Genomic DNA, 13,840 nt, shown 5'->3' on the forward strand with positions numbered 1-13,840 from the left:
TATGAGGAGTAACAGGGCATCCATAAACCGTTCAATTTTAACACGATTTGATTAACACACTACAGAGTACGTCCGAGTTAGTCTTTCTGGGTCTCTCAAGGAATTCAATCACGTCGACTGAAATGGAAACGATATAGAATCATCTGTGTGACTGAACAGCTTAGCATCAGGTTACACTATCCCCTGCAGTGATGCCAGAAGCTCTCCGGTTTCCTTGGTCGAACGTATCCGGACCTTTTTTGACCCACACACCCACACACGCTAATTTGGTTTTATCTGAACTGGTGATCCAGGCTCAATTTCTGGAAGTATTTTACTTGGCATTTGTGCACTTTGGAAATCCTCGAAGTTGTATGCAGAAATTATAGGTTCCGTTAATTCGAAAATCTTTGTGTCTCCTACCTCGGTGCATCGGAACTGACAAAGAGGACTCCTGTCATTAGACGGATATGTTATCACAGATGAGTGAGAGTACGTTGTAAAAAAGGGAAAGTTGGCGAAAGGTGACGTTATGCTTAGCACACTAGTTCCGTAATCATACCGCAATCTGGTTCTTGACAAGAGCAATCGCTGAGTAAATGTAGGAGTAGCAACCTATTTTTTTGAGCAAATGAAGAAACCACTTGGATTTCACATGAACGGAGTATCCACAATGGCTCAATAGGTGGATCATCCGTACGGCAATCCAGAAAACTCGGACTTAATTAAAATGCTTGACATAATGGCCACACGTTGTACCATTAGCGAAGGGAGACAAGATAGCCAATGAGAACTGGTTCACCTTGTATCGCTTGTAACAGCTCTTTTGCAGTTGACATAGCTGTGGGAACAATAGGTATTCAAACAAAAAAGCACCACTGTTGCTTACAGAGTGATGAGTGGATGGATTCGATGTGTTGTCCGCTAAAAGCAACTTTGTAAATTGACTGCTTTTGGACTGTCGAATCGGATTTACCTTGCAATGACGGAACCGTTTAGGTTGATGAAAACTTCTGGATAGTTCACTACTCATTTGGCAATTTTTCGGGCCAAAGAATTTTGGCTTGCTCTTCAAATTTTCACCGATTTTATCTTGGTTTGGGCCCTAAATTGGACTTTGTTGTGATTAGCACTCGTTTCGCAAAGTAGGGTGGAGGATCAACTGAATTTCAACAAAATCCCTTGTTTATAATTGAGCTCATTGCTGAATCTATTGTACAGAAGCTGTTTCATGTTTCATTTGGAACGATATTTGGAGCGGCCACACTTCGTTCGAATGACCTGTTAACATCACCTTTATTTGCAAGTGAATGTAACTCCATCTATTATGATCTATTTTTGGACGCCTAAATCAGACAGGACACACTTGGGTAAACAGGTCAATTTATCGACCGGGTTTAACCGTCTTTTATGCTATCGACTTCGCCTGAGCATTGGCTTACCGTTAAGTCATAGGGAAAAGACTGTGTCCATCTGGTCTACGTGATGCGTAACTTCGTTTAGACGGAACCTTCAAAATAATTATAGGTTAAGAGTCAGCATTTTTAGCGCCTCGATTTTCCGAAGCGTTGTTTTGACACCACACGATGGCGTAAGAAACAAATTCGATTTTTCTTGTGTTTCCATATCTGTGGACCAAGTTCTTCAAGAATTTCTGCCAGAAAACCAACTTCACTGCAGGCCTGGCGAGCTCCGCGACCCTGCGGTCTAGAGTGCAGAATTGTTGGTGGGGCTAGAGGTTCGTTCGTGATGGAAGCAAGCAGTCCACAACCACAATGGAGAACCGGAAACACTAAGCATAGTGTCACCTAGATAATGACTACTCATAGTACAGGTTAGTCAACAATCCATCGATGCTACGTTAGAGTCTACTACAAACAAATTCAGGTGCACACACAAAACATCGGTCATCCCAGCTTGTCTGGTGGATCGAATCCATAGCTAAGCGAGCGAACCAGCTATCGTCCTCTCAACATGAACATTGAGATCCTCACCTAGAGGGACGAAAATGAAGGCCACAACGATAATAAGAAAATAAATCCGTAAGGGAAACTACTCACAAGGTTGCTGAAAACTCTTCGACAGCTCACGACTGGTTTTGCCCTTCTTGCGATATCTCGAACATCGTGCCAACTGAATCATGAGGCGGCCTGTATGCAGCACATTCAGTTGGAGGACATCATAAACGAGAAATTCAATTGAGTCTCCCGTGAAAACCAAAATTGATTTGAAATGAGTGTATTTCTCGAAAATAAATCCGTCTTTTATCAGTCACAAGTTCATTGGAGCAAATCTGCTTGTTTAAAATTAACGTGTTCATCACGTTATCGAACACGAACAGAAAACGTAGAATTTCGTTTCAAATGCTAACCAGACTGAATACACTACTCATAAGGTTGTTAAAAAATTTTCAACAGCGCACGACCAGTTTCGCCCTTCTGGGGGCCAATGAGGTAGGCACAGTCCCCAAGTTTCCGTCAATCTTATGTTCTACTTGAAACCAAATTGCATGAAAATAAGTCGAAAACACTCACTTGCCAACAAACTTGGTTTTGCGAGAGACTCATCTGGAACCCAGCTGAATCTCTCGTTTATGGTGTTTCTAAGCCCAGAGTCTCTCGCAAAACCAAATTTGTTTGCAGATGAATACATTTCGCTCACCAGATTCTTTTTTACTTCCATGGACTTGTTTTGGACTGAGAGGAGTAGAGTGAAGCTCTTAACCTTGGACTATTTTCACGAATGAAGCCGAATTTCGAAAGTAGCTAACATCTGAGTCCCTTATGAATTTTCAAGATAAACTTGAGCATGAAAGTTTGTCTCTCTAGTTAAACAGGTGGTCGTACAATAATCCAGAAAATTCCCACACAATAACTGCCACCAAAATGTCAGGTGCAGGTACTTTCAGATCACACGGTCGATACCGCATAGGACAAACTTCACTTGATGTATTCTCAGTAATTGAACCACCTTAAGAAAAGAAAATTGACCCAACTAAGCTAGACATTGACTGGGAAGATCATTTACTGGTACTTAGTTTCCAAGCCCTCCATCGCCTGCGTCTTTGTAACACACTGGCACCGAGCCAGCTGTAATTTGTCCACGACGAACTGAAGTGTAACCGGCACTTGGTCATTATTCGGAAACACTGGTATATATAGGTGATATATAGGAGACCTATCTGATTAAAGTGATTTTCATGTGCTGAACGCATAACCTGCATTCGTCTGCCAAAGAAAGTATGACGTTGCACTTCCACCCCTCACTAATGAAAATGCCGCACAGAATGGGCCATGGCATGTCCTTGTCCTCCCAAGTATAAAAGGTTTTTTTCACTAAGCCCCAACCCTGTCTACTCCCTCATCTCAATAGTAGGGTGCTCGTTCCTTAGGGCTGTATGTCATTTGACCATGGTTCACATTAGTGATATGTTGTCGATGATGATAGTGGAGATATAAATGTTACAGAAGCGTTTGATTTGAGGAAGGACACCTAAAGCTGTCCAAGAGATAGCTAAACAATCATCAGATGGTAAAGGTAGGATTCTGAATTTTAGCCTTATTGTAACCTGCTTAGCCGACTGAACCAAGTCTAAGATACCTTAGATGCAGAACCAAACATGTGAGTTTCAAAATGGACGTCTTAGCGACATGAATTTTGCCACATTTTCCCATGAATCATGGGATTAGAGACCCTTTTTTCTTGAAATCACTTTTCAGAAGAAAGAAATTTGGAACGCTGTAGAGAGGTGGAAGCTACTGGCAGTTTAAAATCCTGTAGACTTCTGGCAGAAAGTACCTTTCGTGGATTTCCCTGTGAGCACCAGCAAATGAACTTATAACTACCAAGGATGACGGGAATACAAATTCCTCGAGCACCTTCACCTAAACGACTGACCTATTCCGAGGTCACCGAAGGAAACGCTTAAAGCTGCTGCTGCTGAAAAGATAGTACCCGTGTTCTAGAAGAATCCTTAACCATATTACATACATATTTTAATAATCTGCTACTGCTTTTGTCTCCAAAACATGCATTAAAGCACAGTTTCTCAAATACCTGCAGTCTGGTGTGGAATCGGAGCATTCAGTTAGCTGAAAACTCGGTATTTTAGACGCATACGAGGGGCGCACTATCCCTTCACAAGGTAGAGCCTTGCTTCCTTTGAGGGACAAAAGTATGCTACAGCTGGCCACATGACACTGCACTCAGCCGTTACATTGAATCAAAATATCTCTTCATACTAACGTAGTATGGTTTAAAGCCAATGATCGCTTCGAGTGATAATCAGGACAAATCGCATTCAACTCTGAAATTACCGACAGACCCCAGACTACTGGTATGGTCATCAAAATGAAATGCAGCGATTTCGAGGCGACTCAGTCCTCAAGCTGAACTGACCTCCAGAAGCCATTCTTGGATCTACCCTATCTTATTGCAACCATTTCTCAGCTACATTTCGCCCTGAAAATTCGACTCCACAGTGAACGTTTATCAAACAGAGTGTCAATTTTCGGCTCAAAATATTCACTGCTGTATTACTGCGATGACTTTCACACACAGTATTTGCCTATTCGTTACTTATGCACGACTTCTGACGGGGAATCCAGAGGGTATCACTCACCTGAATATCTGAAACACAGAACGTGCAACGGGCTGAATACACGTGGATGCAGTCACTCCGTTCCCGTCACGCACGACCACATCACCAGCGGCCAAGCACTGTTCGTAATCAGCCGTGAGCATAGTCTGTGGTCTTTCATTGCACCACCCGAGTTCCACGTACTGAGGCTTAGAGGGCGGGCAAAGAAAGACGTAGGAATCGCAGAAGCGCACACAACCATCCGTCGACATTTTGACTGCAGTCTAGGGGGTGTACAGGAGAAGAGCATGTTTTTCACGGGCATATGCTAGCCGACGGAGATGGATTACAGGGTACAAACTAAGACTAAGTAATCACAGCTGCTATCTTCGCTACAAAATGCATTCTTACATGGAGTGACACTGGCAATTTCCCACTCAATGGTTGATGTCGAGTTTCCCAGTCTTGCGGGATGCACTAAAACCAATCTGAGCATCTCAGAAACTTCCCGGTCATCTTACATCATAGTTTCATTCTTGACAATCGGTTCGGATCTGGCGTGCGGGTCCTGACGCACCAGCCGGCATTTAATACTGTTTTACACTGCTTTCTGTGTGCCCATGCAGTTTTTTACGGTTTTTGAAAGCAGCACACTCTCAGATAATCATTTTGTTCATGACAGCCTTGTTGATGAGGTCTGCTGCGCAAGGATGTGATCTTCTCTGTGGTGTAAGTTGCTGAGTTATTGATATGATTTGATGACAGGAACGTGTGCGTACGCCCACTGTCTTCCACAAAACTCATCCTTAGCATTCGAGGTGGACTCCGCGAATTGGCTAGTGCGTTCAAGCCACTGCTGCATGAAGCGAACACTTCATCCTGTTTCGGGAACTCCTGATTAGTGCTTTGTATCGAACAATGCACGTAAGCGGATGTGAGTGCAGCGAAACCCACACTAAACCTCATTTAAACTTTGTGTGTCATGTGTGGGGTACTGAATCATTGGGGGGGGGGGTGAATGTCTCTTTGTGTCACGTGATAACGCAGTTGAATCCACCACCCATTAATATGGCTTGCGCTGCCAGCCTAGATGTCAGATCAACTGAACTCGTATGAGGCATTCTAATTATCAAAGCTGAGTGGACATTTGCCAAGTATGTAGGATTTTTCGAACTACGGATGCGTTACTCAAGTCAGCCTCCGATCGAATGTCAAGAAGCGTGTACTACGACCACAAGAATCTCGACTGAGCGCGCACCTTCATGAAAGGTAGCCGTAAAAGAACGGGTCTCCATGAATTATTCTCATCTAATGGGTCGACAACAGCTTTTGAGGCTTTCTATCCTTGGTCCCGTCAGTTTTCAAAAACTTATCGTTCTTTCATTCGACCGTAAGATCGGCGTTCAGTAGAAACTGCATATTATAAAGAAACTGGGCACCCTAAAGACTATGGGTTGTCCTGCATCAAGAGATACAGAGCGGCCCTGAAGGGCAACTCGGAAAAGTGCAAAAACAAAAAAGTTGACGAAGGCCTCCAGCTTGGTGTGTGATCAGCTAGGTCAGCTAGGCTGCGCTCCAAAAATGTTCGAACGATTCAGACGTCAATGGACGAAACTGCTCATGGCAAAAAACTTATGCTTCAGGGATCATCTGACTGTTATCTCAGAGGTGAATCACTTCAAAGCAACTGGGACCTGAATTGCGTGTTGAATTAGGCAAGTCGGCAACTCGGTCACTCAAGGCAAGCAGCACATTTGCACTTGCTTGTTCTATAGAAGGCAAAGTGCATACAGGATAAAGGTGGACTTTCATTTCGAAAAGACCTATTGGAGATACTAAGAAGTATCGAATACAAAACTGTATTCTGTACGGAGCTGTGATGTACGAATGTCCTGTACTCCTGACTTGGGCGGAATGTGCACAGCAAGCAGAAAAAACAGTAAAGTAGGCACTGCGCCACTCTTACGTTTCAGCATGCTTCGTGATGGATTAACTCTTTTTAACTCTTTTTAAATGTCAGTAATGTCATATGCTAAAGGTTTCGTTTTGAGATTGGCTAGCCCCTCCTAACCGAGGAATCATATAGCAGACGCGAAAAATTCTAATTTTTATTGTACCCACCTCCTACCTTTTGATCCAACGGAAACCCCAAGCTGTCTAGTGTAGCAAGACTGGGAGCTGAAACAAAACTGACGAAGACGCTTTTGAGAATCAGGCTTCTGTGGTTTCACTGACTTTCCTCGGCCATGAAGACGCTAGAGTTTCACCCTCCAGGTGATTCAGGCCGACGGATGAAGGTAGAAGCTCGCTAATGTTTTCAACATTCAAAGTCGGAAACGGCAACCAACGAAGAAGCACTCGTTTGCATATGGCTTTTCAAACTAAATCTTTTTCTTTTCGAATTTTCCGAACTTTCGATATTATCTACTGTTTAGAAGAACTGTTCTGGCAAAATCACGAGTGATGAACTTGAGTGTCGTCATAACAAGTGACGGTATAACGACGGTAGTCTACTGCGGACGACCACTGCGTGAGAGTACATTTAGAGTTTCGTCGATTTTGTGACAATGCGAAGACTGAGACTGCCCGACAAGGACCACATGTGCGAAGCGATTATCACTTTCTTTAGATGTGACTGGGAGTACCGGTTTACCGATTCCAATTCCGAATTCCGGGTCATGACGTAAGTGAAGGTGAGGCGATTCCGTTTTGGCTTCGGTAAATTTAGTTCTGAGTTTCGAGTAAACCGAGATGGATGGCGCGCCGCAGTAAAAAACAATCATCATGACTGTGACCAATTTTGGTTACGCTGATCGATGCAGTTCTAACAAGCCTTTCCGCGACTAGATAAGAAACTGATAACAAAATGTTTGAGATTGTGTCATCATTTATATTGATCAACTTTTGGGTTTAAAGTGGCATTCCGTTGGCGGCAACCAACCGTTAGACAGGGTACTTCAACTGATGTACGGTAATTTTTCTTTTCTCTTATTCAACCACCAGTTATCTTGAAGAGATGGTTTACAATCTGTTTTACTGGTTCTAGCTACTCCTAAATTGATGTTTGTCTGACAAGGATGCGTGACATACGTCAAAATTCTATTGGAGAATTAGCTCCTACGTCAGTCTCTGTGATGACACACAGTCTGTTCTGAACCAAGATCCCGTCGATCTGGAAGTCCACCTTACAGACGATGAAGCTATCACGATCATCACTACATGTAAATAGTATTGCTTACAACTCCCTGATTAACAATACTGACTGTTTGCAATCTTGGCATATAAACATGAAAATCACAGGATTAGAAGAGCTCGCTCGAAATTATGTCACCAAATGAACTTGGACTCTGACGTTTCTGATCCCAGCTGGAAACGTTTCAACGTGCCAAAGGACGTTTCTTGTCATTTCCAATCTCTATCTTTTTGTTTAATTAAAAAAACGATTTGACTACTCTGGCCATGAATGGCTGAAATCATAGTTCACTATCTTCATGTTCTCATGATACCGTGCAGTATTCTGTGAGTCCATACACTGCGAGTAAAGCTGAAGTCTTTAACGGGATGTGTAAAATTCCGCTAAAGGCAAGTTTACTGTAAGTGTCCTGTCACAAAGTACGGTTGCCGGTCAAGACCGTTCCACTAAAACTGTCCCTAATTTCGAAACGCTTTTGATAGGCTAACAATGTTTACCGAAATTAGACGAGTTGGTGATGGTAGGTTACTCAGGCTTTTAAGAGAAAACAACCCAATCCAGTAAACAGTTGCTACGGTATGTAATTGTTTCCACTGTGTTCTCCCTAAAGAAAACTGCCTCCCAAGGAGGACATATACATCGCAATGACCATGGTTCTGTGACTGAGCTAAGCTGCTAAGGTTACACTCAGACTATGACCGTCAGAGCGTGTCTTCTTACTCTTGTTTATATAATGGTACTCCATACTGGCCTCGATGAGTGGCATCTTTTGTGATGTTGATGCTCCTATTCACCAAGTAATCAAAACGATTAATTGACTGTGTTTGTTGAACCACATACCTTGACCTTGGCAATTTGTGCGTGCTGGTAAGGTAGACGAGAAATACAATGTTTGAACGTGGTTATCTGATGACATTGGAGGCAAGCGCACAAGCGAAAAACGATATCGTCATGCGACCGTGAGAAGTAGTTTAGATAAGCATGCAATTTACGATGGCAATGTGGGGAGATCTGGCAATTTTTGAATAAAATTTTGTCCTATAAGTGAAGTCCTGTGTTTGTTGAACCACATACCTTGACCTTGGCAATTTGTGCGTGCTGGTAAGGTAGACGAGAAATACAATGTTTGAACGTGGTTATCTGATGACATTGGAGGCAAGCGCACAAGCGAAAAACGATATCGTCATGCGACCGTGAGAAGTAGTTTAGATAAGCATGCAATTTACGATGGCAATGTGGGGAGATCTGGCAATTTTTGAATAAAATTTTGCCCTATTAGTGAAGTCATTATATATATATATATCGGGATGTTGGAGGCAGAGTTCACTTGACGAAACTCGGAACCCGCAAACTTCTTGCCATTCGGCGGCGAGTGGCTGAGCCAGGTGTCCGTACACCAACACCAATCAATAAGTGGTTCAGAAAAACAACACTTTCACCAATTGATAGAAACTTCCATCTGAGAGGTCGTCATTCGAAGAGTCAGTCTATGGGTATAGTTTCCGTGAGTGAAAGATGAGCAGCGCTATATCTCATCTAAGCAATAGCTAATCATAGTCGAACGGCTATGTTCAAACTGCCAGCCGGGAAGTCTAGACTTTGTGGGATTTGCACTGTTGATGTTTTCCAATAAGGATAAAATAGCTGTACAGTGCCTCTCGACTTTTTAGGATAGACTGGCTTCCCTGATAGAATGGAATCTCCATGGGCATTCCTTCCGCAGCTCAATGGGTCCATCATCCAGATCGGCCTATACAGGGAAAACGTGAATCCCTGTAACTCTAGAACCCATTGTTGGTGGTACACTAGCAGATCATCGATATATCATCTTTGGCCAATTGCAAAACAGCACTATGATACTATCTATCCCTGTCACTCAACAAAAGGACGGAGGTAGTCTAGCTGGGTGAAAGTTGTAAGACAGGCCACAATACCGCCCATTCGACTGCTATTTTTCCTGCTCAAATACGGCAAAGTCTAACGAACCGGCAAATAGCAAAGTCTAGAATTCTGCCAAAAATGTTACAAAAATCAAACTAACGCCTTTCTCCAGGTACACTATATGGAAGATGTTGAAAATAGCCAAAAAATATCTGAAGATGCTCCAGATGCTTGCACAAGGTAAAGAAGATGCTTGCCTATTGCAAAAGGAAACACTCGTGATAAGAAACACATAAGCTTGCCCCCCAACGTGTCGGCTCAACAGAAGATACTGTGCTAGATTGTGACGGCGTGAAGACGAAAAGCACACTGAGATGATGAGATTTCGCCCATCCTAGACCAGGCTAAATAAAGACTGTGGACCATGTGAACTTACGTCTGAACTATTTATTGAACCTTTACTACTGTCGTTTACCTTTGAAGAGCATTGTTACAAACATGGAAAGTAAATCCAGGGGATAGTTGTAGAAGGCTTACAGGAGCACATTAGATAAAACAAGGAAATCATCCCATCCGATGGCTTACCACCAGCAGTTCAAGTTGGACAAGGTCTATTTCAACGTAAGAATGTCTGTCAAAGACCAGCGACTGAAGAAAGGACAACCAATGCTAAATACTCTTCAAAGCGCGTCCAGGATTGCAAATCAGGCACAAAGTGTCCGTCATTATGGGTCGGGTGCAAAATTCAAGACTCAACATCATGTATCATACATAAAATTGTAGAAATTGCGCATAGAGCCGAAAATGGCGATCAACCACAAGCCATTGACTGTAGCCTTAAGAAGTCCCAGCCCGTGAAGAGCTTTGGAGGACTAAAAAGTCGACATCACAATCGATTGCACGTAGGGCTGAGATGATGATCTGAGAACAATCATCATAACCATACTTCTGCCTTTTTCCCGCGCCCATCCCAGAATATGCTTACATCTATCTGCCGAACAGCGACTACTTACTTACTTACCAGCCTACTTGCTTACTCGCCTGTCAAATGCACAGTCTTGATATACTGGTACTATCAGGTCCATCACTGGTGGACTTGTAGTTACTGGACCGGATGTCATGATCACGACATGTCTTCATGGTATTCCTTCACCAGCTCCAGAAGTGGTGAAATTAGTATGGAAGGGAAGCATTTCTGAGTATATAATATTTATGTACACATATATATACGCATATGTATATAAACATATATAAAACCTATATTAGTTATACAGAAACACACAATGGTTGCTGCAGTCTCCATAAGAGAAGATCTTCACAACACCAACATTTGCGTCTTTGGTGCAGTTAACCATTACAAAACAATCTCGACACAGAGGAAAGGGTTGACAGAAGATCGTCCAACTGTAACACTTTTTTCTATGGAGGAAAATGTTGGCAGCTCAGATAGCATAGATGACCGTTAGCTTGTTCGCTGAGTTGGGCAATTTGATTGCGAACGTTTCATCACCAATCGAAATAAAATCATCAGTGCTTTATTATGGAGCGTAGTGGTGAGTGGCGATGGGTTAGTGGTTGTGAACAACCAACCTGTGATGTCTCCTGAGGTTAGGCTCTTCAAAGTGATCTAGCCAGAAATGCAAAAGCATGGTTATGACCTCTGGAGTGTCAGCACATGCAACCTCAATCTAGATTATCACCTTTTGGTACTACATCACGGGCGTCGGTTTCACTGTTCAGTACTCTCAGACAACAAACTGATCAAGTCAATTACTCTCTTAAGGTGCAGCAGCATTCATGTTGCATGTCCTCGTTCGTGTAATAAACCTTGTGGTCCCCAATGGCCATCTCTGTTTCTTAGTAATATACCGGTACCCAATATGTACCAATGAGTGATTCGCTTAATTGGTCCAGGCCTTCGAAAAGGATCTCAAGTTGTTTGAGACCAGTCAGCCAAACTCCCCCAATTTTCGAATTCCATCGTCACTTTATTCTTTTGAAAGGATTCTGCTAGGACGAGGAACAGAGCATCTGAACTTCTTCGGAACTATCCAGTTTAATTTCTGTCAGCGCTGCTCAACACTTGATGCTGCGACAGAAAGACATCCGTCTGGGTCTTTTCGTAGAGGATGAAAGACGTCTTTGGCAGCCTGCACAGAATGTTGCTAATCAACTCACTAGCTACCGAAGATCTTCATCATAATCAACTGCCAAAATTTCTTCCGGGATTGTGTATATTTCACGTCTTGTAATAGTCAAAAGTACCCTCCACACATGCTGGCCTGCTCTAAGCCACCGTCTTGTCTCGGTTGTCGTCACCTTTCTATATCCTACCATCATCCTCTGCAATAGATTTGAAGTACGCGGATGATACATTTGTTGTGATCTTCGTTCTGCTATGGTGAACATGAACCTACCGCCTCACATCTAATTGCAAGTTCACTGTTTTGCCCTGGTTTGAACTGCACGTTCCTGTGACTGTTTATCACAGACAGAGAGTAAGGGCCACCAAGTCACCATCAAATCGTGAGATCAACTGAGAGAAGAACGAACTACACCCGGTTTACTTGTGCAATGGGTAAACGTCGAAACGCCGTTGAATTCATTCGATTTCTTCTGAATACCTTGCGTGTCTCCCCTCATAAGTTTGGACTTTGAAATTTAGATCGCCCTGCCCCTAGAGATGCGTGGATGTACTAGTGAGGATCAATGTTGATGACTCAGGTCACAAAGGTGGATGTTGTTTTTTGGCTTAGCTGGACGATCTGGTTGCAAACGTTTCATCATCAGTAGAGTCGATATCACTGGTGCGTCGCTGCAGTTCGGTGAATAGTGACTTGTCGATGTCACCTCGACTGGCGGTGAAAGATTATGAACCAAAATGCTCAACGTGGCCAGCAAAAATGGCCAGCTTTCTGTATGTTCAGTTCGGGGACTGAGAGCAACAACATTGAGTCAAAGGCCACACTTTTGAGACATCAACCCCTTCATTGAGCCCTTTATCCCAAGAGTGCACTTCAAGCGATAGCTGATATTCACATAGCTTCTAGGCGATCCATAGTTAACGAAAAGGTTATGGGGTGATGTTTATGCGTGGTTATGTCCAGAAAATATCGGGTGAGCTAACAATGCTGTTCAACCAGACGAACTCGTTTCCGTTCAGGTGTGAACAGAAGGTAGTGACTCGCACAGAGTGCAGAGGAAGTAAAACGATTATGACTGATCGTGTCCAATCTTTCGCAAGACTCCTTGTTAGCTAAGAGGAAAATCGGTGTAGCAGATGCAGGGGGGTCTGTGCGTCATTACGAAAATTATGTAGAATCCAGCCTAATAACTGATACAAATGTGATGTATAAAAAACCACCGAGGCAATGTTGGTAGCCCTGTATTGGTTGTAGCACCGGATTTTTCCAGTGAATGAGTGGGACAACGAAATCAAACCGTAAAACTCAGTTTCCTCAGTCAGTTGCGTTTCTAGATCTGAATGGTCAGCAGACTTACTGTTTCTGTAAATCTCTGATAAAGTTCCGTCATCCCCTGGATCGCCAGTTGCCCCTTGCGGCATCGTTCGAGAAAATCTTCAAGTCTGTCCTTTTCGATCTGTCTTTGCTGCTGCCATGGCCCAACAAGGGTCTTTGATGAATAAACGCCCTGGGACATCAACGTGAAGTGATTGTTATCGACCCCATGATTGAAGGAAAGGAAAATCAATAGTCGCTTGTCTCACGAACTTGTCACGTGATATTTTCCGTAGAAAAAAATACAGGAGCCTTCATCACGGTACCATCATTCCATTTTTTAGCCTTCGGTAAACAAACGAGGTCTTGAAGCAAACCTGAACTTATAAAATTCCTCTAATGGGTGTGCGCAGTACTTTTGGGAGGTGATTTATATATTATCTTTCTTCTTCAGTAGTAAGCAGTAATGTGAAACTGCAGGGTCTCATTAGATACGATCTAATATGATGAGCGAGCCGCGGTGAAGTCAAGAACTTTTGATCACATCAAAGGTCTTTTGAATTTCAGCGTTCAGATGTTGGCAACTGACGCTCATATGCCACCTCTCCTTAATGGCAAACCGTTTTCATCTTGCCAGTGTGAGGGAAACTAAGAGTCTTGGTATAGTAATCGTGTACCACACAGGTGACTCAGTGAGATAATGCGCGTCAGGTCATATGCAGTCCTGTTACCTCATGTTGATAAAGTAGC

At 43.1% G+C, this 13,840-nt stretch overlaps 1 protein-coding gene across 1 annotated transcript in view; it reads right to left on the reverse strand.

Moving 5' to 3' along the window:
* The window catches only part of T265_11352 (hypothetical protein), a gene marked incomplete at both ends in the record, with an annotated part of 28,446 nt that extends 15,140 nt beyond the window's left edge, over positions 1-13,306 (reverse strand). The window contains 2 exons of the mRNA XM_009177983.1: positions 4,601-4,835; positions 13,134-13,306. Coding sequence (XP_009176247.1) covers positions 4,601-4,835; positions 13,134-13,197 — 299 coding nt within the window. The remainder of the gene's footprint in view (positions 1-4,600; positions 4,836-13,133) is intronic.
* Positions 13,307-13,840: the final 534 nt, after the last annotated feature.

Source organism: Opisthorchis viverrini (assembly GCF_000715545.1).
Source record: "Opisthorchis viverrini unplaced genomic scaffold opera_v5_478, whole genome shotgun sequence".
Classification (NCBI taxonomy): Eukaryota; Metazoa; Platyhelminthes; class Trematoda; order Opisthorchiida; family Opisthorchiidae; genus Opisthorchis; species Opisthorchis viverrini.